This window comes from Narcine bancroftii, chromosome 13 (genome assembly GCF_036971445.1).
Source record: "Narcine bancroftii isolate sNarBan1 chromosome 13, sNarBan1.hap1, whole genome shotgun sequence".
Lineage (NCBI taxonomy): Eukaryota > Metazoa > Chordata > Chondrichthyes > Torpediniformes > Narcinidae > Narcine > Narcine bancroftii.
The window spans coordinates 24,534,789-24,562,075 of record NC_091481.1 but is presented as its reverse complement, the minus strand read 5'-3'; the positions used below and the strand labels follow the sequence as shown (position 1 = coordinate 24,562,075).

Here is a 27,287-nt window from a genome sequence, read left to right as displayed (position 1 = left end):
ATTAACTGCATCAACCACAGAAAGGAAGTTCGAGGAGTTAATAAAAATTTACGACAGTAACTCTGGACCACCTTTGGCCACTACTATAAGTACCACAGCACATGGTGAGAAAGTTTTCTTTTCCCCAGTGTCTACTATTCACGCATAAATAATCTACCTACTGATCTATCTGTACTTTCAGACTGAACAGGGTTCGATTGGTCTCCTCAAGTTGTTGGATGGGTCTTTATTCTTTGGGCTGATCAGTCCTTCCAAAAGGAAAGTTAGCTTTTTGGATTGATCGTGATTCAACCTTGTACTTAACGTTCTGCTTTTTTTTTCCTTTGGTGTTGTGACTGCAACAGAAATGGCATTTTCCTTGGGCTCTGATGATCCAGTTTTCTCACTTTAGCAGCTGAAAATACTGCTTCCGATTCAGCTGAAAGTTGGTCCTACTTTATCTTCTTGTGCACAGTGGCTGGCTGAAAGCTGCCAAATCACACCCAGTGAGCACAGGCAGGCATGCTTAATTGACAGGAACAACTGAAATTTAAAAACACCATCCCCCACCATGGAGTTTACATTGCTTGAAGAATTGTTAAATTATTTCTATTTCCTTTAGATTTAGCACTTTTCGATCAATGAAATATTTCTAAACACTTTCATTAAATATCATATCTCTACACCAAGTTATGGATGCAACCTTCATTTCTCTTCGGATCCTGTCATTGGAGAAACAATCTTACTTTACTTCAAAGCACTGAATGCAATACAAGATTTCATTAACTTGGTGCCTACCCCGAGCAGTTTTTGCATTGCAATTGTGATGAAAGGATTATTTTGCTATTTGAACAATCAGTTTAATTTAGTTTCATTGAGCTCAGAGCAGATAACTTATCCAAATAGCATCCACTAATGGATAGAGGTGTCAATCTAACTATGGACAGACAACAAGGTGTATGGTACCAAAAATGTCCTGTAATGGGTTATATTATATATAAATATGTCTTTAAAAGAGATAGATGGGGGGGGGGGGTTTAGTGTTGGTCACTTCACAAACAGATACTTACACTTCGCATGTCATTGAAAATGCAAGAGCTTTGCTGAAGCTCAACATTCAGGCTCTGTGACTTTGCAGAGACAATGGAACTGCTTTGGAAAGAATTTCAAATCCCAGGCTCAAGTGCTAATAAGATCTTTCAAGGATTAAATTTGGAGCCTTGGTAGGGGTTCTGGTTTTTACAAGCAGAGAGAGAGAGAGAGAGAGAGAGAGAGAGAGAGAGAGAGAGAGAGAGAGAGAGAGAGAGAGAGAGAGAGAGAGAGAGGGGGGGGGTCAGTTCTGCAGTTGAGGCTGCAAAATGGCAAGCTGGCAGGCTTGTTGAAATTCTCCATTTTGAAGATGGGTTGCAAGTTCTGAGTTCAGCCTATTCAAAACCCTTGTCGTCCTTACAAGAGAAAATGGCTGGCTAGAGTGTTTCTCCTGAAATAAGGGAAGCAAGATGAACTCTGTGATGACATGGAAGAGGTCATCATTTGGAAAACCCATGATGGGGCAAGTTTCTTTGTCAAGGCACTGAAGTGACTGATTGGAGGAAGTCAGTTTGTGTGTGTCCAACAAGCAACAAATTTCTCTCTGAAACCAACAAGAACCTTCCTGAGCAGTAACCATTTAACTTTAAGCACCAGAGCCTGGTGAAGATTTATATTTGTTAAATTTTGTACATAATGTAAGAATTGGCTGATACCAGTGAATTTGGAGAAGTAAAAAGTGAATCACTGGACAGTGAAACAGAGAACTTTCCTGAGCATATACACATGACATACACGTGTACTTAGAATTAGAAGGGGGTTAAGTTAATAGTAGTAAGTTAAAGATTGATCCTGTTTTCATGTTTTTAAAAAATTAAAAGCAACTTCTAAGTAACCATTTTTCTTGGTGAATTTCTATTGCTGTTGGGTTTTGGGGTTGTCTGGCTCATAAAAGTCCAAAATGAATTTCTATCTTTAGGATACAGCTTAAGAAAAATTGTCATTGGCCCATTTCCTTTGGAGTTATAAAACTGTGCACATAACGAGTCAATGAGGTACGATTAAAACCAGTGGTTTTCACACTTTTTCTGTCCAACCATATCCTACCTTAAGCGATCCCTTACTAATCAGAGCACCTATGGCATAGCAAATACTTAAAGTGGTATGTGAGTGGAAGGGAAAAGGTTGAGAAGCACTTATCTAAATGTAATTTGATAATTTACTCTTTATTTTGATAAAGAGTTCTATTTATTTTCACAAAAAATGCAAATTTTGCAAATATATAATTTCAATTGACTTCATTTGTGAATGAAGATCTTTTAAAGACATTTGATACAAAATTCAAGATCCCCTGCTAATATATGAAACTTTAATTAAGCTCATTAAGAGCATTGGGCAAGACTAATACATCTTCATAACATTAGCTGAATTTTACAAAGGTATTACTCTTCACGAATATTCTAAAACCAACAATTATTATCAATTTAATTAAATGACTTATTATAACCAAGAGATGATCACACATTTTCTTGCTAATCCCCTCAACCAAAATGTTGCCCTTTAGACTTAATTGCTATCCCCAGGCAGAATGTTTCACTTTGTACAGGAATTATCGCCATAAAACCCTTGCATCAATGGTGTTTGATTATGATTTAATTTATAAAACAAAGGAATGACAAATGTTATGCCCCTCACACTCAACTACTTTTGGGAATATAAAACTTCTAACTTAACCTGGTGAAATTAGCAGTTAGATGCTCCAAGTAAAACACGAAAGTTTGCAGTCACCGTGGTTGAAGTAAAAACACAATCCTGGAGAAACTCAGCAGGCCAAACAGTGACCCTTGTATAGCAAAAGTAAAAATACATAAACAATCTTTCAGACTTGAGCCCTTTGAGGGTATGGAAAAATGTCGACTGGTGTCTGGGCAAAAGAATGGGGGGGGGGGAAGGGGGAAGGCATGGTCATAAAAGGCAGGAGGTAATAGGTAGAAAAGAGAGGGAGGGACAGCAACAAGCAGGGGGAGAAGGGAAGGCTGGGTGAATAGAGGGGGGAGGAAAGCTGGAAGAGGAAGAGGAGAGCAGGTTAGCTACCAAAAATATGCTGCTTGTGTCTGATATCTATCCCTCCATCCCCTTCATATTCAAAAATTAACTACGGTAACAACCCAAAATCAATCGCTACTTCTTTTTCTGCATGTAGAAGTGAGCTCCAAACTTCTGCCCTATTTCCATGCAGATAAAAGTCATAGCTTTACTTCTAAAGGGCTCGATTCCAAGGTTAGACTCTTCTCCATCAAAAATTATTTCTTTGTAAGCTCATTTTCTCTTCATATTGTGAAATCTTTAACCATCGGCCTTAAATTTCAGGGAACAGCATCCTACTTTGTACAGTCTCTCAATTTAAGGTAGTATACTGGTATATCTATCCTGAGTTCATTATATTTTTCATAATTCATTGAGCCCAAGATTACCCAGGCTATCATTATTATATCAGAGCTCTACATAGTTGCAATATAACAATTGGCCTTTTATATGCCAGTCTTCTTAATCATTTTGCTTATTTTCAGCTCTACCCATAACATGTATTGATCTTTGGGCATCATTGTTTTAAGATTAAATAAATTACGTCCTTCCCCCACCCCTGCCACCTCATCCAACATACCCGTTTATCCATTTATGTAATCTCTGTAACTTGATACTTTCATCTACATCACACACAATGCTACCCACCTTTGATTCGTCAAGCGCGGGTGACGTGGATTTTTTAATCCTACCACCTAAGTTTTTGAGAAATAAATGCTGACACCAACCTTTGTGGGAAACCACATCAATCAATTTGACCCTCTGCTTATTGCTCCTCAGGTCCTGGAGAGGCAAAACTCTAAGGCTCCTCTGTAAACATTTGCTGACCATCAATTTTCACTTTTGTTGCCTTTACCCAGGGCTCAACTTGACTGCGGAACGACTGACTGTACATAGTTTCCATCATTAAAAGTTTTTTGGCACCTCAGCAATATTGCTCATTATTCCTTAACCCTATAAGCTGCCAAAAGCCTACTCCAAATTCCTGTTACTTCAGTTTGGCAATTTAGAGACAATCCATTTGACCCATCATTTGGATTTATTCCCCTACCACCTACTCCGTACATCCAAAAATTACATTTATTTAAAATCTGGGAGTCTGATCTTAACACACATCAAGTCCTGTCCCAATGAACTACACCAACACCTAGACCAAAGAACAATTTTTTTTTTCATTTTTCTGCTGAAACTCCCCTGGAGGCACAACACAGGGGCACCCAATGCTGCATGCTTAGTCTCCTGCACTATTCAGTTCTGCGTAGCCAAGTCATCTCCCACTCACCAACACCACCACCATTCTTGGGTAAATAACTAAAAATGCCGAGCCAGAAAACAGATTGGAGGTCGAGATGGAGTGGCACCACAACACCAATCTTGCTATCACCAGGCTGAGTTCCTCTAGCATTACTACAATCACAGCATCTTCAGTCTTTTGTGTTTCACTCAATCTCACCAAGTCCAAGGAGCTTGTTGTTGATTTATGAAAGGATAGGCTGAAAACCATGTACCTGATGGGATAGAAGTGGAGAGGCTTAGAACCGTCAAGATCCTGTGAGTCCATATTTTAGAAGACCTCTCCTGGAGCCAGCATATTTGAGACAATCGTTAAGAAGACACACGAATATCTCCAGTTTCTAAGGAGTTGAGGAATTTTGTACGTTGTTAAATACTTCAAAATTCTACAGGTGCAGTGCGGAAAGCATATCTACTGGTTGGATCAAAACCTGGTTTGGTAACGTGAATGCTCAGATATACGGAAGGCTGCAGAAGGTAGCAAACACAGACAGGTCCTTTACAAATTCTGACCTCCCATGCATTTCAGACATCTATGTGATGCTACACCTCAAGAAGGTAGCCAACATGATAAAGGACCCCCATCACCCTGGTCGCAACCTCCTTACAGCTAGCTACCTGTAGGCAGAAGGTACAGAAGCCAACAGACCAGCTCCTTGAGGTTCAAGAACAGTTTCTTTTCATCAGTTTTCAGGCTCTTGAACCTCCCCTTGCCGCACTAATCAGGGACTGCTCCGACATCACAAAAGGACCGTGTTGCAAAGTTACTTTGTTTGCACTAGGACAACTGAATATATATATTGTCCATCCTTTTTTCTGTTTGCCTCTTTTTAGTTCAATTACATATACTATTGCAGTTGCTTTTTCTTAAACAAAGTACCTGCAGCAAGAATATCAGGTGCATATGTAAAGTGCGTGCGATAATAAAACTCATTATCAACCTTCTCCGCATGAGTAAATCTCTCCAGCTCTGCATCTCCTGGAGACTTTCAATTCTTGCTGCCTTCCAGATTCCCCTGGCATTATCATTGGTTGGTTGTTGGTTGTTCCTGGAGCCACCTGGACTATATCCTGGAACTTCATCCGTAACACATCCCGCCTCACTACTTCGACTTCTTGCCTTTAAAAAAAAAATTCCTCCAGGCTCACTATTTCAACTGAAATTTGTTGCTGGCCATGAGAAGTGGCTTCAGAGAAACAAAATTCTTGTAATTGCAAGAATGGTTGGTGGTCTGAAACCTTGAAATGTGAGGTGATAAAATGTCTTCATTCATTGAATTTTACATTCAAGAAAGAGATTGATATATTTTTGGATGGCATTACCTTAATAAATTGCAGCACAGGCACAAAGGGCCTACTCCGCTTTTATTTGCTATATTTGCCGTTTGCCTCAATATTTTCTCGAGGTAGTTTTCCGCATCAAAGCTGCAAATTTTTGTGAACCTGAATAAAACAAGCTGTAGATGGTGGTGTGCATTAAAATAGAAATGAAACGTTTTGCCTTTTTGTAACTTCATTAACGGCACGCCTACACAGGATCTCGACAACATCGTAATTGCAGAATAAAAACATTTTTGACCATTAAATCTATCATTTTTTTTTCTTTTGAGGTCCTACTATGTTGATTTTAATTTTGGGCTGGGTGATGATCAGGGGTGAGCAGAATGTATCTGGGAATACAGCATCTTCTGAGAAAGTGTCTGGCCTCTCCTCATCACCACGTTCTCCCCGGGGTTTTAATGTTAAGGCACTCACTCTGCAAAGCGAGAATCAGGGGGCTGGGGAATCAGAGCGATGCCCACCGCTGATCCAAATGCCACTCAATCTACTCCCCTTCACTCAATGTTACTGGTTAACGGTAGCAAACTTCATACCCATCAGTGCTACAATTTTGGAATGGCTGCCAAATACGGGGAATGAATGATATTATTCGTGGATGGCAAGTGCAAAGTAGATCAAAATGTTTAAAAAGCACGATTGAATCAAGTATCCCGTAAATCACGAGTCCACATAAATAATCTTCCATGGTATTATAAAATAATTACATTCTATAAAGAAAAGTTTGCAAGCCAAAAAAAATCTCAGTTATCCAATCCGGGCTCGTGGAGATTTGCCCAGATTCCTCGGAGAACCAAGCACCAATTCTCCTGCCACAATTTAGAAACACGAGGTTGGAAGAGCGCTCCCCTCCAAGTGATTTGTGCTCACTCAGCCAACATGTTTAAAGAACTGATTTTTTTTAAAAATAGTGACCACTTCAAATAAATAAAACAACCCTTCAACCGTTTTAATAGCCCTGCTCCAATCCCTCGTGGTGAACTTTAATGAAGCATTTTCTTTGCTTTATCGTACCCGAAATCGTGTTCACATTTTGCGTGTGTGTGTGTGTAAAATAATATGATAGAAGACAGGTAACACCCCAAAAAACCCAATCCGTTTCCCTGTGGAACGGATCCCATGGAAACATGGCAAGTGACCGCACGGCACAAGACAGCAGGACGCTCGCCCTGATCAGAGCTGGATCCCAGCGCATCTCCACGGCCGCTGCGGTTCAACGCGGCCCCCGAGGTAACTGCGCTCGCTCTCTCAACCTGCGAGGGGAAGAGAGAGGTCAAGGACGGGCAGCCGGGATCGTCTCCCTCGCCTCGTGTCCTTGCTCAAGCTGGTCTCCCGGTTTGATCGGACCGTCTTAAAGTTTCGACTCACCTGAGCCCCCAGACACGAGTGGAATTATGCGGTCTGTTCGCGGACAGAAAAGATCTGCAGTCGAATCCAAGCCCCTTACCTCTCTGATGCGCCACGCCAGAGCATCAGACAGGATGAGTCTCGTTACAAATTCGGACCACGGCAAAGGAAAAACAAGCTGGAGCCATGAAGAGCAGCGAAAGGTCAGGAATGGGCTCGCCCTGCGTTCGTTCGGTTTCCTGCCGGAACAATTCGAGGCGGCCTCCACCCGCAGACCCGCTCTCCGGCTGCACGGGAGCCTTCACACTCACGTTCTTGTCGCTCTTCGGTCACACGAGGAGGCGAAGCTGCTGCACTGATTCACACCCCAGATGCCTTTCCCCTCGTCCTAGCAAACGGAGGTATCATGCATTTCTCGGGCGGACGCCTGCAAGGCTTTGAAAGCGCAGTGGGACCTCGAAACGCCACTTCCCCGCTCACCCTCAATGAAAAATCCCAAAGCGCCCGGAAGACATTCTGTCCATCACCCGCTGCCAACGTGAAACAACTGCCCCTCAAATGATGGCCAATTAAAGAGACTAATGTCAGAAGAACCAAAATGTCCTGATGACTGCAGCCACCCTACAGCAATAAAATATCGATCTTTTCTTACTAACCTCTTAGAACCATGACACAAAACAGAAATGAAGGAGCCCTGTATTCAGTAGAGGAAAATGTAACATTTTCATTGAAATAAGGCACAGGGGGGGGGGGGGGGGGGGTTAGGTTACATCCATTTTCACAAACCTAAAGAAGTCAAGGGCTGAATTTTTTTTAAGTGGAGAATTAAATGATATGCTGTAAACTGGAAATAGGATTTGCTCCTGGAGTCTGTTCTTTGCTGTGCTACTATCACCATAGCAACTTGTAGCTGTCATAGTTACCATTTAACAATTCTCCATCTTAAAATGGACCGACTAAAATTACAGTTAATAAACACAGACCTTCAGTGGGGTTTAACTCAAGATAATGCACTTCTTTCAAATACATCAGGTGATTTGGTTCAACTCCAATATTTGCCGACCGTTGAGTTCATCGAATAGAGGCATGTCAACATTGCACAAAGGGGGAACATTTTGGAGGAAAGTTTGAACCATCTGGTACGAATTGTTTGATTTCTGAAACCTGCATAGCTGTTTCTGAGTCTTCCATGTTTATATCACTCCAAGCAAAACGATGCTCCGATCTGTGCAGAAACACCATGCAATGTTAGATACCTGAATCATTCAATCCTGTATTGCAATGCCTCCCAACAGACTCAGAACCACCAGCAGGTCACTGTCCCTTATATTGTTCAATACTTTCCTTGCCAGTTTCACTCCCAATACCACCTCTTCCCGAACTTCCTCCATATTCACTGTCATATCTTGACAAACCATACATGAACCTCCTTGCCCTCCTGAAGATCACAACTCAACATACTTAATAAGCTATTTGATATCTCAAATATCCTGACCAACCTTCAAGACCCCTACAGTCACCACTCTCCTCCATCCCTAACATCCTATCTGACTCCCTCCATTCTTGTGGAATGAGCAGAGGAAAGAGATTTGTCCCAGACTCCTTTGATTGAACCATGCTCAACCACTTGAAGACATTTGTTCTCTATTTTGTCCATTTTTTTTAGTGACAGAGTATATAGAAATGCTTTGGGGAGATAAATTGGGAAAGGTTTGAGGGTCACATGTGAACACTTTAAAACAGATCTTATTTGAAATACTGGACATATGCTAGACATATCGGGGCCTCACAGCTTTTGCAAGACCTTTGAAGAGTGCTCAAGAGACTTCACTAATGGATTGTTGTTTACAAAAGGCAACAGATGAAAGATTTTGTGGGAGCCATTTTCTGTCTGGAGGAGAGCTTGCTGCTCTAAAAGGGTAATGTTGTTTTGCAAGGAGAGAGAGAGAGACAGAGACATGTCGGAGCTGCTGCTGTCTGGAAGAGAGCTTGCTGTTCTAAGAGGGTCATGTGGTTTTGCAAGCAGAGATAGTCAAACAGGCTTTTCTCTGAGAGAGAGAGATAGAGAGACACACACACACACAGATCGCTTGGACAGTGTTGCAGACAGCAGCTGGGACTGGAACAGGACAAGCTGGCAAGCTTATGGAAATCCCCCTTTTGGAAGACGGCCTAGTCAAAGCCCTTGTGGTTCATGCAAGAGGAGAGGACTGGCTGTCTAATGTTTCACTGGGATTAAGGGAAACAAGAAGGAACTCTGTGATGACCAGAAAGAAAGAGGTTATCATTTGAAGAACCCTGACAGGGCAAGTTTCTTTGGCAAGACACTGAAGTGGCTGATGGAACTAAATGTACAACAAATTTCTCTCTGAAAACCGACAAGAACCTTCCTGAGTGGTAACCATATACCTTTCAAGCACCAAAGCCTGGTGAACTTTATAAATGTTAAATTCTGTGCACAGTATAAGAATTGCCTGCAATCAGTGAACTTGGAGGAATGAGAAGAGAGATTGGACTGTGAACCAAAGAACTTTTCTGAACTTACACACACAATACATACACGTGCGCTTAGAATTAGAAGGGGGTTAAGTTAGGTTACGCAAGTCAATAGAGATAAATTGAAGTTTGATTCTATTTTCATGTTTACAGATAATTAAAAGCAACTTTTGTTTAAGTAACTATTTGTCTTGGTGAATATCTATTGCTGCTAGGTTTTGGGGTCCTCTGGGCTCATTACATTTTAAATAAAAATTGAATTTATTAAATAATTTAACACATTTAGATGAATATTCATTTTTAAAAAGAATTGTCAAGAGATAGAATGCACTTTCTGCTTGGATAAAGCCAACCATCTTCAATACAGAAAGGCAACCTTTGTGTAATTAGATAAACAGATCATTCATAAGTTTTAAAGGATGAAAGATTTAAGTAACATTATATGAACATGTAATTTCAAAGTACCTGGTAATTCTTTAAAATAAATTGTGACAAAATGTTCAAAATTTGATAAAGGATTTGAGCAATGAAGAAATGTGCATTGTGAAGCTTCAATGCAATGAATCTTTAAAAAGTGACACATTTGTCATGGAAGGCTAGAAAATGCAGCATTTGAAAGAAATGCATTTTGCTGATCATTTATTATAGTGTAGCAGTTCGGTCCGGCCCCGTACACAAGGGGCCGAATCGCCACAGCACACAGCCTACACACAACGGCACAGAGACCGCATCCTCACTGACAAGCACCAGGGTTAAAGAGCAGACTGTGGGAGCGAGCACCGCTCCTGATACTGTGCGCTGATGTCACTCCTGTGAGCTGGGGGGGGGGGGGGGGGGGGTGGTTTCGACTGTTTGAATAAAAAGTCCTTTACTGGTTTACTCAGTTCAGTGTAGACATGTTCCTTTCTTTTCGCAGCGTCACCATATCGTGGGCGCTATAGTGGTGACCCCACGTAGGTTTCAACAGTTTGAGACCTACCGAGCACTTGGCAGCATGGACCCTACCAGCTTTTTCAGCAGCTCCTGAAGCTGCTGGAGAAGAACTTGCCACGGTCACAGCCATTTCTGCTCCCACCCTGGCTACCGTAAACAGTTAACTTGTCGCCATTTTGGGCCAACCAGCCACACAGTTGGCTGAGGCCCAGTTCGCTTTAAGAGGCATAATGGCTGAAGACACCAAATGCTGGCTCATTGTCAGTGCCCTGGATCAAGACACAGCAGCAAGAGTCGGTCCTTTTGTGAACTACCCACCCATGGATCACAAGTATACCTTCTTTCATTAGTTTTTAGTCGACACTTTTGAACTCAGCTGGCATGAACGGGCCGTTTGCATACTTAATTCACAGGGCCTAGGGGACTGCAACCTCCCTGATCTTATGCAGGAGCTAGTGATGTTAGCAGACGGATGCACCGTGTTTCTTGTTTGAAGCCCTATTCTTGTCAAAGTTACCAGTCCATGTTGCCTCAGCCATCTGGACTTGGCTCACCTGCACCTTGTGGCCAAGGAATTGGACCAGCTTTTCCAAACACCTCAGCTGGACTCAATCCATGTCCAGTCTATTTGTGTGGTGGCTGGAACATAGGAACATAGGATGTAGGAATAGCTAGAAGATAATGCGCACGGAGTGCTTGGGGTCCGTCCTTCCTGATTTTGCAAGGCCTCTTTAAACAATAATCCCAGTAAATCCTATTGATGGGGGGAGGGGGTGGGGTGGAGGGAGGGTGATCCCAGTCAGAGTCATTGCCAGAACAAGGTTTAACGGGGGGCATTTGGGTAACCACGGGGGAACAAATTGATCTTCAAAAACTTACTCAGTGGGGGAAGGGGGATAGTGCTGCCTACCTGCCTACTATGAACCTCCTACATGAGGTGGGATCGCCGCCTTCCCCCTCCTTCCGATGTAGCAGACAAATGCCGCCTTCCCCCTCCTTCCGATGTAGCAGACAAATTGCTTATATTGCCTGGATACTAGTGACACTTGATGCTAGTATTGCGGATCACAATACCTCATTTTGGGGGGGGGGGGGGCAATGTCTGCAAATAGGTGGGAGGGGGGGTCACAATACCACATTTGGGGGGGAAATACCCACAAATTCCCCCATTCCCTACCATGGCACCGACCATGACCCAAGTGATCCTCTCCTCTGCTTAATCCTGTGGATTGACCTCTGATCCAATGCTCTACAGCAACCGTATTACACTGTAATGCAGCCAGCCAAGATGCTCTCAATAGAGCTCCTGTAGAACTTTGACAGAGCGGTGGCCGGTAGTCTTTTCTGCCTTAGCCTTTTAAGGAAATGGAGTTGTATTCAAAATACCTAATACCTGATATACTGCTCAGTGAGGGTACTATTACAGCATCCCTATCAATATGTGTCAAAAGTGCTTTTGGCACTGCATGAGCAAGAGAATGGAATTCTAAAGTGGGCATTGCAACCACTTCCCACTGTGTAAATGAGTGCAACCAGGTCAAAATTTAATCCCTTGATGTTTTATCTTAGCATAAATTCAATATAAACCAATACATGATCTGTACTTTTTAGGAATTAGAATATTCAATTATGCATATTTAGTACAGTTTGCATTTATATCTGAAAGCAAATAACCAAAAGTTTATGCATATTTCCAAAATATCAGATGTGCTAAAGCAAATATTCAATTCTTCTAAATTATTCATAGGTGAACAAAATTATCCCCTTTACAATAAGTAAAAGATATTATTCGTGGAATCTAATATTATTGCATAAAATTTGTTACTTATTGAAGATTCACTTTAATTTTGGTTCATAATGCCTGGTTTTTTCTGTAGGCCACAGTGACACAGTTGAATTATTTTGGCAACTTAAGTGTCACATGCATTAAAGAAGCCAAAATGCTCACACCCTCATCTGCCAGTTACAGGCCAAATGAACATTCTTTTCTTGGGTGATTTGATTCATGAACACAGTTAGGAAGAGCATGTGTAAAGATAATTTAAATTACCTGAATATAAATTGAACACAATCAAACAAAAGAGTATATAGAGGGCTGAAATGAATTCATGATATTATACGCTTTATTGATCAGAAATTCCATTTTTAATTCATTATTTCAAATCAGACAACTTATCATTTGCATTTCCTAATGGATGCAGTAACTTGGGCAACTGCACCACCAAGTGCTGAAATAAGATAATGCCATGTTAATACAAGATATTCATCTGATATCAACCAAATGTTGTACAGTATATCCATTTTTACAGCTAATAATAAGTCAGTAATTGCTTTTAGTCTAAGATAGCAAGCACCATTGCCGTTAGCATTTACTCTCAATAACTAACCATAATTATCTAGAATAGATTCAATATTCCTGGTTGGTATTGCCATACAATGAAGCCTAGAGTCCATTTAAGAAGAGATTGATTCAACTATCAAAACACTGGAAGTTATTGTAAAGATTGCACTCTCTCTCTCTCTCTCTCTATATATATATATACATTAAAAAAATAAAATAAAATAAATAAATATATATATATAGTTATTTAATTATCTACCAATTTGTTTATTTATGTGTTTGTTCTCCATTAACTTAAACAAATGAATGACTTAACTTTTGGGCAGAAAAATGTTAAAAACTGCAGAAATAAAAAAAAATACAATATTCTGGTAAAGCTCTGCAGGTAACAGCAACTGGGGAAAATGAAACAGTCACACTTTGGATCTGCAGAGGGTTAAGTTCATCTAGCATTGTTGTAGAGATGAGGCAAACTGTTTTGTAACCAAATGTTGCAGAATATATCAATGAACAGGAAAGCAGGGTAGTCTCTTTAACCAGTGAGTGGGAGCCTGATTGGATTTGCCAGTATACTTCAGGGGTGAAAATTACAGCTATGATTTTTTTTTAGACTTAATGTTGACATTACTTAATTGGAGGATATTACAACTCAGCAGTTTCCAGCGACCTGCCTTTCTGTTAAGTGAACTGGGCCGCATTTGACAACTAGGCCTTAGGCAGCACAATGTACGAGGTTCGTTCCGTGGATCACCCTGATGCCACCGGTGGTTTGTGCCTTTTCAAATATTTCTGATCTTTAGAGGTATTTAGAAGCAGGAGAAAAATATTCACCTGACTGTTGTAAATTAATGAAAACATTAATACTTATTGACACAAGGTAAAGAAAAATCAAACTTTTTAATAAATAGAAGTGGCCCCAACGAATGGGACTATACTAAAAGCAGCAGTTAAGATTCAAGATCTCAAGATTCCTTTATTGTCATATAAATATTATATAATTGTCATATATTACACAAAATTGCATTTAGTCTACCATAAGGCAGACAGATTTGCCATCAGCAGAAATTCAAGGTCAGAGAAACAGAAACAAAAGAGAGTCACCCCAGAGTCACCGTGTCCATGGATTCGCCTCTAGTCCAAACCATCAGCAACCCGAGCTCCAGATCTCAATCTCCAACATGATGAGGAACCCTTCAGCACCCTTGGCACTCTCTTGCATCCCTGTTCCGATACCTGCTACCTCTTCAGCCAGTCTTGAGCCATTCTCCAGCAGTCCACAGCTTGGTGTGAATCCTTTGACTGCATTCTCCAGCACCCTGCAGGGGTTCCTTGGCTTGAGTCACCACAGTCACCATTCCGTGGGTCATCTCCACTGCTTCTCCTTCTCAAATAGAGGGTGGCCTACCTGTTTTCTGGTACCCCGTGTCAGTCCTCTGCTTCCCCACAGTTTGCTACTCCTTATATGGCTGCTGACGATCATAGACGCTGCCATCTTGGGTCAAAACCCAACAGTCACAGAATTTTACATAAAACCACCTTCAGCTCCTTTAAAAGGGTGATTAAAGCCTGTACAGATATGAATGCAATACTGCTATGCCAGCTGCCAAATACAAAGCTGTTTTGATCTCAATAACAAGTTCATGCAAAACAGTAGATGCAGCTGACATGTGGAGTCAAGTTCCCTCACAACATTCTAGAATTATCTTGAAAACACTTAAATTGCCAAGGCATGGAAATTTTCAAATCCTCGTAAAAGAGATTAGTATAAGATAGATACTTGATGGTTGGCAGGAACATGGTTGACTTCAAGGTCTGCTTCTGTGCTGCATTATTCTATGCTACTGTGACTCCATGGAAGACTTCTATCTGCTCACTGACTACCCTTCAAGGCGGTACAGTCCAATGAACCAGGCGCACTATCCTCTCAAAGGAAAACAGAAAGAATTCATAAATTGGCTTAATATTTTAAATAGCAGAGGGGAAAAAAAATCCAGATTTCTATTCATGTTAAAGACAATGTGCAAGTGCCTGACAAACTGATCTAATTTTTATTTAATACATCAAGGCTTGGTGACTTTTTGAAATATTTTAGAAAGCCTAGATTTAATGTTGTAATTTTCAATTTCTTTTTAATTGACTCCAGAGCCTTTATAGCTCAACCAGGAGTTCATTCTGAGGATATTAATCAGTTTCTGTGGAAGAATTTCCTGGCATCTGTTGCAAATGTATCTTTCATCATCTAGACGTATTCCTTTTTGCTACTTCAAGGTAATTTCCAGAGGAGGTGTTCACATTTAATATTTTTCAGACCATTTTAAAGATTATGTACCTCGGTGAACTGTCATTTTTATTTTTGTTCATTTTTCTTTATAATCCAACCTATTAGGGATATTATGAGAATTGGAACTCCAGGGACTGATTTCACAAGATATAGGAGAAGTAGGCCCGTTGCCCCATTGAGTCTGTTCCACCATTCTAATCATGATCTGATCCATCCTCCCACTCAGTCCAACTCCCTGGCCTTCTTCCTGTAACCCTTGATGTCCTGACTAATCAAATACCTGTCAATCTCTGCCTTAAATACACCCAATGAACTTGCTTCCACAGCTGTCTGTGGCCTCAAGTTCCACAGACTCATGACCCTTTGACTGAAGAATTTTTCTGCATCTGTTTTAAATTGATGCCCTTTTATCCAGAAGTTGTGCCCTCTCGTCCTAGAATTTCCTATCATGGGAAACATCCTTGCCACATCTACTCTGGTTTAGTTCTCTTTATTTCACTGCTGAGGAGAGAATTTTTCACATCAGCCTTAGTGGACCTCTTTGTATTTAATACCACCATCGATTGGTTATCTCATCATCCCAAATTCATTTTAGAACTTTAAATGAAAAGTCTGATCATCCCTGTGAAATATTTAGTGCTTGCCTTGTAATCACTCTGAAAGCCACGTGATCCACACAAGACAGGTCTAACACAGGTCAGTCCTACATAGACTCGGGTGAAAATTTTTTAAAAATCTGCAGATACTGGAAATAGAATATAAAAAGGGGTAATGCTGGAAATACTCAGCATGGAAGGCCACATTGACACGAAGAGAAACAGAATAAATGTTTTTGACTGAAGAGGTATTTGCTTCTCTTCCCACAATCTCTGCTGGAAACCACGGAACAAGATGGTGGTGGAGGAAGGATGTGGTTTTGCTAACAAGACTAGGTTTCAATGGACAGCAAAAAAGCACGAGAGAGAGAGAGAGAGAGAGAGAGAGAGAGAGAGAGGAGAGAGAGAGTGAGAGAGGTCCTGTCAAAGTGAGGGAGAGAACTTCTTCAGAACTACAGAATTTATTGTGAGGGAGAGAACTTCTTCAGAATTACAGAATTTATTGTGAGGGAGAGAACTTCTTCAGAATTACAGAATTTATTGTGAGGGAGAGAACTTCTTCAGAATTACAGAATTTATTGTGAGGGAGAGAACTTCTTCAGAATTACAGAATTTATTGTGAGGGAGAGAACTTCTTCAGAATTACAGAATTTATTGTGAGGGAGAGAACTTCTTCAGAACTACAGAATTTATTGTGAGGGAGAGAACTTCTTCAGAATTACAGAATTTATTGTGAGGGAGAGAACTTCTTCAGAATTACAGAATTTATTGTGAGGGAGAGAACTTCTTCAGAACTACAGAATTTATTGTGAGGGAGAGAACTTCTTCAGAATTACAGAATTTATTGTGAGGGAGAGAACTTCTTCAGAATTACAGAATTTATTGTGAGGGAGAGAACTTCTTCAGAACTACAGAATTTATTGTGAGGGAGAGAACTTCTTCAGAATTACAGAATTTATTGTGAGGGAGAGAACTTCTTCAGAATTACAGAATTTATTGTGAGGGAGAGAACTTCTTCAGAACTACAGAATTTATTGTGAGGGAGAGAACTTCTTCAGAATTACAGAATTTATTGTCATGAGCAAACCATGAAATTCACTGTTTTGTGGCAGCATCACCAGTGCAGACATTCAGATCATAACCAACTTACAACAATTACTATAAAAATAGTACTGCATGAAAAGTAAGAAAGTGTCTTTGGTTCATTGATTATTCAGGAATCCGATGGCAATGGGGAAGAATCTGTCCTTGTGCCGTTGAGTTCTCGTCTTTAGGCTTCTGCATCTTTTTCCCAATGGTAGCAGAGTGAAGAGGATGTACCCTAGGTGCTTTTTTTAAGACACTATCTCATATGAAAGTCCTCAATGGAGTGATGTATGGTGCCCGTGAATCGTAGGCTGAGTTAACAACCCTCTGGGGTTTATTCTTGTACTGAGAGTTGATGCCTCCATACCAGACAGTTATGCAACCAGCCAGAATGCTCTCCAATGGTACACCTGTGGAAGTTTTCAGTGACGTACCGAATCTCCTCAGACTCCTCAGAAGGTCGAGCTGCTGGCGAACCTTCTTTGTGTCCTGGAGTCTCCAGGACAGATCCTCAGAGATGTTGACCATCTCCACTACTGACCCCTCAATGAGGACTGGGTTGTGTTTCCCCTGACTTCCTCCTGAAGTCTACAATCATCTTCTTGGTTGAGGGCAAGGAGTTGTCATTGCACCATTCAATGAGCTGATCTATCTCTCTCCTGTACGCTTCCTCATTGCCATTTGTGATTCTGCTGACAACTGTGGTGTCACCGGAGAACTTGTGGATGGCATTGGAATTGGTGTATAATAAGTCGTGGGTGTATAATGAGTAGAGCAATGGGCTAAGCATGCATCCTTGGGGTGCGCCTGTGTTGATAATCAGTGAAGAGGAGACATTGTTTCCAATTTGTACTGACTGTGCTCTTCTGATGAGGAAGTCAAGGATCCAGTTGCAGAGGCCTAGAGTTTGTAGCTTCTTGACCAGCACTGAGGGAATAATGGTATTGAAGGCCGAGCTTTATTCAATGATTGAATGTTCAAATTATTGTTTTCGAGGTGATCCAGAGCTGGGTGTAGAGCCAGCAATATTGCATCTGCTGTGGAGCCACTGCAGTGGTCCAGACCTTTGATTAGGTTCATGTTAATTCTGCCCATGACCAGCTTCTCAAAACATTTCAATCACAGTAGAAGTTAGTGCTACTGGGGAGTAGTCATTGAGGCAGCTCACACTACTCTTCTTGGGTACTGGGATGATTGGTGCCCTTTTGAAGCTGGTGGGAATCACTAACTGATCGAGTGAGAGGTTGAAAATGTCCATGCACACTCCGGCTAGTTGGTTGGTGCAGATTTTCAGTACCCTGCCAGGTATGCCGTCAGGGCCTGATGCCTTGCGTGGGTTCACCCTCTTGAATGATGTTCTGATGTCACCCTCAGAGACAGATATCACAGGGTCCTCAGCCTTTTCAGGGATTCCAGTAGGCACTGTTGGGTTCTTCTTCTCAAAGCAGTCATAGAATATGTTCAGCTCATCGGGTAGTAAAGCATTCTAAGTGGGCATGCCTTGAAGAAAATTTGCATTGGCTAAAGGATGATAATACAAGTGACTACAGATGCTGGAATGTGGAACATTCTTGACACAGGGTCTCATCCTGAAGCACTGACCATCCCTTTGTCTTCACTGATACTGCTTGACCCAGCAACACCCTCAAGCTAAATAAGGGAGTTCAAATGTGTGAAATATATCTGTCTCATCTAACTTCCATTTAAAAGAAATGTGTCAACTGTACAATAGTCCAAAATCTCACATGCACATCTATTCTATTTCTAAGGAATTCCCCAGGCACTATACTACATGGAATTTACTGTAATGGCTACTCTTTCAAATTCTCAAGAGAGAGTGTTGCAGCAGGTCATTTGATTACCGAAGACTCTGCCATGATTGAGTGCATCTTGCAGATCCTTAGCTCTATTTGGCAGTTGGAGCCATACTCTTTTACATCCACATTGATGGATTCAACAATGCAGAGAGTGGTAGAAGCAGTTCTTCCCTCACTACTGCTGCATATCCAAAATGGGGAAAAGAATACCAGCTGAAGGCAATTAAATTTTAGGCCTCAACATATACCTGGAAGTGGCATCTGCAGAAGCGAGGAATTCTAATGGTGGACACATTATTCTGGAATTTTCCATTTCATCACTCACCTCTCAGTGCAATGCTTTTAATCAATGAAAACTTTAAGGCACATTGCCAACTGCTCCAGCTGCCTTTGATTTTTGCAACTTGATGAGTTTTAATGTTAGACGAGGATTCCGTGCAAAAAGCTGCAGCTGTTATATAGTTAAAACACAATGCCGGAGAAATTCACCAAGTCACACAGCGTACTTTATCTTTGGCTTGGCTTCGCGGACGAAGATTTATGGAGGGGGTAAATGTCCACGTCAGCTGCAGGCTCGTTTGTGGCTGACAAGTCCGATGCAGCGGCTGCAGGGGAAAATTGGTTGGTTGGGGTTGGGTGTTAGGTTTTTCCTCCTTTGCCTTTTGTCAGTGACGTGGCCTCTGCAGTCTTCTTCAAAGGAGGTTGCTGTCCGCCAAACTGTGAGGCGCCAAGATGCACAGTTTGAGGCGATATCAGCCCACTGGCGGTGGTCAATGTGGCAGGCACCAAGAGATTTCTTTAGGCAGTCCTTGTACCTTTTCTTTGGTGCACCTCTGTCATGGTGGCCAGTGGAGAGCTCGCCATATAACACGATCTTGGGAAGGTGATGGTCCTCCATTCTGGAGACGTGACCCACCCAGCGCTGCTGGATCTTCAGCAGCGTGGACTCGATGCTGTCGACCTCTGCCATCTCGAGTACTTCGACGTTAGGGATGAAAGCGCTCCAATGGATGTTGAGGATGGAGCGGAGACAACGCTGGTGGAAGCGTTCTAGGAGCCGTAGGTGATGCCGGTAGAGGACCCATGATTCGGAGCCGAACAGGAGTGTGGGTATGACAACGGCTCTGTATACGCTTATCTTTGTGAGGTTTTTCAGTTGGTTGTTTTTCCAGACTCTTTTGTGTAGTCTTCCAAAGGCGCTATTTGCCTTGGCGAGTCTGTTGTCTATCTCATTGTCGATCCTTGCATCTGATGAAATGGTGCAGCCGAGATAGGTAAACTGGATGACCGTTTTGAGTTTTGTGTGCCCGATGGAGATGTGGGGGGGCTGGTAGTCATGGTGGGGAGCTGGCTGATGGAGGACCTCAGTTTTCTTCAGGCTGACTTCCAGGCCAAACATTTTGGCAGTTTCCGCAAAGCAGGACGTCAAGCGCTGAAGAGCTGGCTCTGAATGGGCAACTAAAGCGGCATCGTCTGCAAAGAGTAGTTCACGGACAAGTTTCTCTTGTGTCTTGGTGTGAGTTTGCAGGCGCCTCAGATTGAAGAGACTGCCATCCGTGCGGTACCGGATGTAAACAGCGTCTTCACTGTTGAGGTCTTTCATGGCTTGGTTCAGCATCATGCTGAAGAAGATTGAAAAGAGGGTTGGTGCGAGAACACAGCCTTGCTTCACGCCATTGTTAATGGAGAAGGGTTCAGAGAGCTCATTGCTGTATCTGACCCGACCTTGTTGGTTTTCGTGCAGTTGGATAATCACGTTGAGGAACTTTGGGGGACATCCGATGCGCTCTAGTATTTGCCAAAGCCCTTTCCTGCTCACGGTGTCGAAGGCTTTGGTGAGGTCAACAAAGGTGATGTAGAGTCCTTTGTTTTGTTCTCTGCACTTTTCTTGGAGCTGTCTGAGGGCAAAGACCATGTCAGTAGTTCCTCTGTTTGCGCGAAAGTCGCACTGTGATTCTGGGAGAATATTCTCGGCGACACTAGGTATTATTCTATTTAGTAGAATCCTAGCGAAGCTCTCCATTGCAAACTTTATATAATAAAAATAAATATGTATATAACCAACGCTTTGGGACTAATCCCTTCATCAAGGTATGATCAACATGTAGACAGGAGTCTGAATAAAATGGCGGAGGGAGGGGCAGGGGAGGAGCAGAGTTCTACAGATGTTAGGTGGATTTGGGACAATCGGCACAAGAGGGAGGGTGTTGGGGGGGGGGGGGGGGGTGGAGCTAAGTCCCAAAATGTCAGTTTTGCATCTATTGCTTGACCATATAAAGTATGTTGTCTGACCTGCTGAGTTTCTTTGGCATTGCGTTTTTACTACGATCAGAGCATCTGCAGACTTTTATGTTTCATGCTCTTGTAAAGTTATCTAGAGGGGCTAGGCTTTGGACCCGCAGTCCTGATCTTCAAGCACCAGATGCACAAAAGGACCAGCAAGGAACTATTTCCTTTAAAACCATTTCAATTATACTGCACAATTATAATTAACTGAACATAATTTTTAAATTAAAAGCAAGTTATAAGGAACCAGTAAAATTTCTAACAACTGAATGGTCTCACAGTATCAAATAATTCTAGTCAAAATATTTATCAATCAAAACCAAATCTAAATCCTGAAGATGGTAAAAAGATTTGTGAGATGAAATTGCACTACATTTGTATGCTTAATAAATATGCTAACAAGTCCATTGCCAATGACAGAAAGTATCAAATCCACGATCAGAGTTTATTATTTAATCATTTTCCCGCAAAAACTCTAATCTCTAAATAACAGAAAACAGTTCCTTGAAAATGTGGCAACTTCAACCACAGAATGAAAGCTGTGGCCAATGTTTAGCTGGAAAGGCACTGATGAATTAATCTAATTCAGTTGTAATACCAACCACTACTGTCAAGATAAGATGCACTCGAGATAAGTGATTTATGCAGACTTGCCTTTTTATCTCAATTCTACTTCCTCAGCAAGGCACTAGGTTATGCTGTAACACCCTTCTGAATTTAAATATCTTTAACACTAATATTTTATTTTTAAGATATTACATGAATCATGAACTTACATTAATGAGTTCAATTTCCCACAGCTTTTTCACAAGATCCATTGACGTATAACCATTTGCCAGAAAGGTCTTGATGTAATCATTCAGTTCTAAAGAATCTAACCAATCTGCCACCGATGTTGGACTGTTTGTGTCATATCCAATGATTTTCACCTGAAATAAAAAAGGAAAATGTATGAGAGTTGCATAAAATTATGGGCAGTGAACTTGTTCTTTTACCATGCCCCAAATATCAATTATCATCTCATATCATGTTTGAAATACTAGAAAAATACAACATGATAAAATTATATCTGCATGGACAAACACCTATATTCCTCTGAACCTTTCCTTGTCATGTACCTGTTTAAATGTCTTTTAAACATTGTAATTTTGCTTACCTCTACCGTTACCTCTGACAGCTGCTTCCACACTGTCACCATCCTCTGTGTGAAAAAAAATCACTCAAGCCCCTTTTCATTTGTCACCTTAAATCTATGCTCTCTAGTTTTAGAATACCATCTCGGGGGTGGGGGGAGACAATTTTCCTCAACTATGCCCCTCATAATTTTATATCCTTTCATAGATCACCCCCTCAGTCTCCTAAGCTCCAGGGACAAATGTTCCAGCCCACCAAGCCTACCTGTCCTGGTAACATTCTTGTGAGTTTTTTCTGCACCCTTTCCAGTATAATGACATCTATCCTATAGCTGGGTGATCATAATTGCTAATAGTACTGTACTCTAAATGTGGCTTCACCACCAACTTGTACAATTGTAGTGTGACGTCCCAATTCCGAAACACAATGCAATGAAAACAAATTTTGTCTTCTTACATTTTTCAATCATGCAAAATTTTAGTGAGAAATTTGTATTGCCGGTTGAGATTTCTAAGTAGCTTAAATATATTTCTGGATGTCTCACTCCACACAAGCAAATGCAAAAAAATGTCATGAACTGGTGTATTCAGAACATTTTCAAAATTAAGCATCGGCATTATTTTATCTGGTAATGTATCTAATCAAAATATTACAGCAAGAAAATAATTTGCTTCTGATCAGCCTTTTACTCAATTGTTAACAAGCAAGTAAACTAATTGTCTTCTGAAACACTATTACCCTTAGATAAAACTTAACCTTAGATTGACTTTACAAGATTTTAGAAAATGATAGCCACTTGGACGTGAATATTTTAAACTAATTTTCTTATATTTAAAAAAATAAAGTCATAATCTTTCATATATTCAAAAGAATTCAAAATCATTGAGGAGCCCTTCTACCCCACACACAGCATTTTTCAGCTGCTCCTGTTGGGGAAGAGATACAGGAGGATCAGAGCCAGCCCCACCAGGCTGAGAAACAGCTTCTTCCCACAGGCAGTGAGAATGGTGAACGACCAAAGGAACTGATCACACTAACAATCTGAGACTCTTATATATACAAAGCAATATTTATTTGTATAGATGAAATAGTTGTCCTGCATACAGTATGTATTGTTGTCAGGATGTGTGTCTGCATGCACTGCACTGAAAATGGTGTTTTGTCAGGTTGTACTTGTACAATCAGATGACAATAAACTTAACGAGAAGTTTAATACTCATGATCAATACAAAATGAACATTATCATGCAAGTTACTGTGGCTTATAAAATAACCAAGCAAAAGTCACCCTTCTGCTTAATTTCCCATTTGCCTGTCCATTTTCTAAATTTGTTTTAATTCCTTGTACATTTTTTCTCTTTTCTGAACATTTTCCTCCAAAAATACCTTTTGAATTCAAATACTTTTTACATGTTCACAGCTTAAAACTTGGAGACAGAACAACAGAAAAAAAAATCGTACATGGTTAAAAATAGATTTCAATCCATTTGTAACCAAAGTGAATGAATTTATAGTATTGGTTTGATAAATTCAAAGTCTGAGGTTTGACAATGCATATGTGTTATAGCTGAAGGTTCGTGTGGGTCCCACAGGTTAAGAACCAGACCAAGATCGAGGTACAAAGCACAAGTTTATTCTCAAGAGATGCAGAGGAAACAACGTAATCTAAATGCTAAATTAACTTAAACACACAGTTCGCAAGGGGATGAATATGCACTGTGGGTAACGAGGGAAAACTGACAAAACTTAGGAATGGCACAAATACACACACAGTAAACAATCAGATCAAGGTAGCACTACGTGCTCTGACCCCTTGACCTGTATGGACATGGCTCTAACTAACTGGCCTTGGGACTCATCCTAACCCAATACAGAAGGCGATATTGGCTACAAGGAGTCAAGAGAGAGAGCAAAGGAAAGCATTGTCCTTTATAATCCGGCAGCAGGTATTGGGAGGCTAATCACTCAGGGGTAGGCTGGGTCCCGTTGGCAGCTGTGACCAATGGCTCAAAGCCAAGTTCAGGGGTTTGGCAAGGGCCACCCCAGGTGATTCACCTGGCCCAATTAGATGACGGTCAGGGCTAAGTTCAGGCAAGCTGCCTGAAGCCCAGTACCTGGTTAATTTGAATGAGCCAATCACTTTGATGGCTTGGGGTGTCTGGCCTTGATTGGCATGCAATATGTCCTCTGAATAGGAGCCCAGCAGCGCCACCATGTGGCAGCCAAGTTCTCTCCATTATAACATGAAAATCAATGATTAAAGGAAAACAAATGGTATCTCAAATACCATTGGTAATTGTATTGGTTTGACAGCTACACTATTCTGATATGAATTGTATGGTGTATATCATATATAAATGTTTTTAAAAGAGATAGATTGTGGAGGTTTAGTGTAGGTCACTTCACAAACAAACCGTTCACAAAAGAGATTTCATTTAAAATGCAAGAGCTTTTCTTAAACCAGACATACAGGCTCCGAATGCCTTGAAAAAGACAATGAAATTGTTTTGGAAGGAATTTCAAAAAGCATGTGCAAGTGGAAGAGTCTGGGCTCAAGTGCTGATAAAGATCTCTCAAAGATTGGGTTTGGAGCCCTGCAAAGGATTTTGGTTTTTACAAGCAGAGAGAGTGAGAGGAAAGCAAACAGGATTTATCTTTGAGAGAGAGAAAAAAAAAAACTGTGTTCTGCAGTAGCTTTTGGGAGGCTACAACATGACAAGCTGGCAGCTTGTTGAAAACCCCATTTTGAAGACAGGGTGTGAGTTCAGAGTTCAGCCTGTTCAAAACCCTTGTAAGTCCTTACAAAAGGAAATGGCTGGCTAGAGTGTATCTCCTGAAATAAGGGAAGCAAGATGAACTCTATGGTGAGCTGGAAGAAGAGGTTATCATTTGGAAAATGCACGATGGGGCAAGTTTCTTCGGCAAGACATTGAAGTGGCTTATCAGAGGGAATCAGTTTGTGTATGTCCAATGAACAACAAATCTCTCTGAAACCAACAAGAACCTTCATGAGCGGTAACCATTTACCTTTAAGCACTAGGTGCAAATTCATAAATGTTAAATTCTGTGCACAGTATAAGAATTGCCTGATATTGGTGAACTTGGAGGACTGAGAAGTAAGATTGGACTATGACTATGAATCAAAGAACTTTCCTGAACATATGCACATAACATACACGAGTGCTTAGAATTAGAAGGGGATTAATAGTAATAAGTTAAAGTTTGATCCTGCTCTTATGTTTACAGAAAATTAAAGCAACTTTTATTTAAGTAACCATTTGTCTTGGTGAATTTCTATTGCTGCTAGGTTTGGGGTCCTCTGGACTTGTAACAGTATGTTTCAAAAAGACATATTAGAACAAAAAGCAACTGTTTCTTTATTGAAATGCAATAAGAAAGAGTAAATATGTTTAAATCATCGTTATTCTTAAATGTGTTTCTATTCCACCAAAATGTCTATTGAATGACGTGGTATGGAACAATGTGTTTATTTTGGATATTGTTTAAAGTGTTAATTAGTTCCTATTGATTGTGGCCACATTTCAGTTTGAACTTTGTTGCCAACAATAACTTTGCTCGTGTACATTCTATTGAAACAGGTCACTGAAAAGGGAGGTTTCACTTAATAGGTTAAATGCACAAGTCCATAACATTCAATGACATAATCTTTTACAAAACCAAATCCAGTGCAAATGGAGACAGCAAAGCTTCACTCCCAGATGAGCTCAATCCCTTCTATGCCCAATTTGACCACTAGAACAGGGAAGAACTAATGCACACTCCCATGTCCCTTGATGATCCTCTACTGTCAGTATCTGAAGAATACATGCCGGCTGCCTTCAGGAAACTGAATCCAAGGAAAGCATCTGGTCTAGACGATACCTGGCTGAGAACTGAAAACCTGTGCCGACTAACTTGCCAATGTATTCATGTGGATATCTTTAACATCTCATTCTGATGGGGCGTGGTACCCACCTGTTTCAAACAGGCCTCAATAGTACCAGTGCCCAAGAAGAGTGTAGTAACCTGCCTAAATGACGACCAACCATTTGGTAACTCGCATCCACGGTGATTAAGTGTTTCAAGAAGCTTGGTGTTGAAGTATGATTCAGTGATCAGTGGGGGATTAGAGATGGAGAGGGTGAGCTAATTTAAATTCCTGGGAGTCACGATCTCAGAAGACCCTTCCTGGACCCAACAAAATAATGTCATCGTGCAGAAAGCACATCAGAGCCACGTCCAGAATTTGCGGAAATTCGATATGACATCAGAAACCTTGGTAAAGTTCTATAGATGTGTATTGAAAGTGTGTTGAACACCTGCATCGTGGCCTGGTATGGAGTACCAATACCTCTGATTAGAAAACCCTGCAAAATGTAGACACAACCCAATATATCACAGGGTGGAACAAAGGATGCCCAAAATAACATTTGCTCAAAATTAATTTCTGGTTCCTTGGGCAAACATTTTGGGACCACATTTTACTGAACCTTAGTCACTGGAAACAAATTCTCATTATTGTCCTTTCAAAAATGTTCACAGTTTTAAACATATCAACTTTTCTTAACTTTTTACCAATTTAGGAACAACTTTGGTCTCTCTGGTTCCTTTTCTTAATTCAGCTCATTTATCCCTACCTAGTACCACATAATAGTGGACCTAATCTCACGTCTTGATATCCTTCTAATAGTGGAAAACTGAATTGATGCATTGCCTTAGATGAGATCTGATTTGTACTTCATGAAGGCAAAGTAAGTCATGAACATTTGAGAAAATAATTATTCTTCACTGTTTTGTAGTTGACCACAATGGATAGGTATTTCCATTAGTAGAAAGTGTGTTTGATTATAATATTACTTATTCTTTTGTAATAGATTAATTCAATTAACTGAACTAGAAATGAGACATTTAGATTACATAAACTGCATTTTCTGCATATGTGACAAAGATTAGAAAAGCATTTCAAGCCCTGATACCCGATAGAATCCAAGATATTGCATCTTTTCCGAAATTTGGGAATTTTGAAAATTTAAAACTTATGGTTTTCAGTTTAATTTAGAAAGTATATATTGCAAAAGCAAGTGGCAAATCAGATGATTGGACTGAAGATTAAAAAAAACAGGAATAAATGATAGTCAGTTCATAGGAAAGAAAGGATTATAGTACAATATAAAACTATAGTGAAACATAAAACAAGTGGTAAGAATTTCCATTTATGCTTAAAAAAATAAACTGAGTGAGCATTAG

General features: G+C 40.7%; 1 protein-coding gene across 25 annotated transcripts in view; it reads right to left on the bottom strand.

Annotated features, from left to right (window-relative positions):
- The window catches only part of anks1b (ankyrin repeat and sterile alpha motif domain containing 1B), an 823,124-nt gene that overhangs the window by 133,569 nt on the left and 662,268 nt on the right, over positions 1–27,287 (bottom strand). For all 25 annotated transcript variants that reach the window (XM_069908369.1, XM_069908373.1, XM_069908387.1 and 22 more), the window contains one exon: positions 21,684–21,836. In XM_069908369.1, coding sequence (XP_069764470.1) covers positions 21,684–21,836 — 153 coding nt within the window. The remainder of the gene's footprint in view (positions 1–21,683; positions 21,837–27,287) is intronic.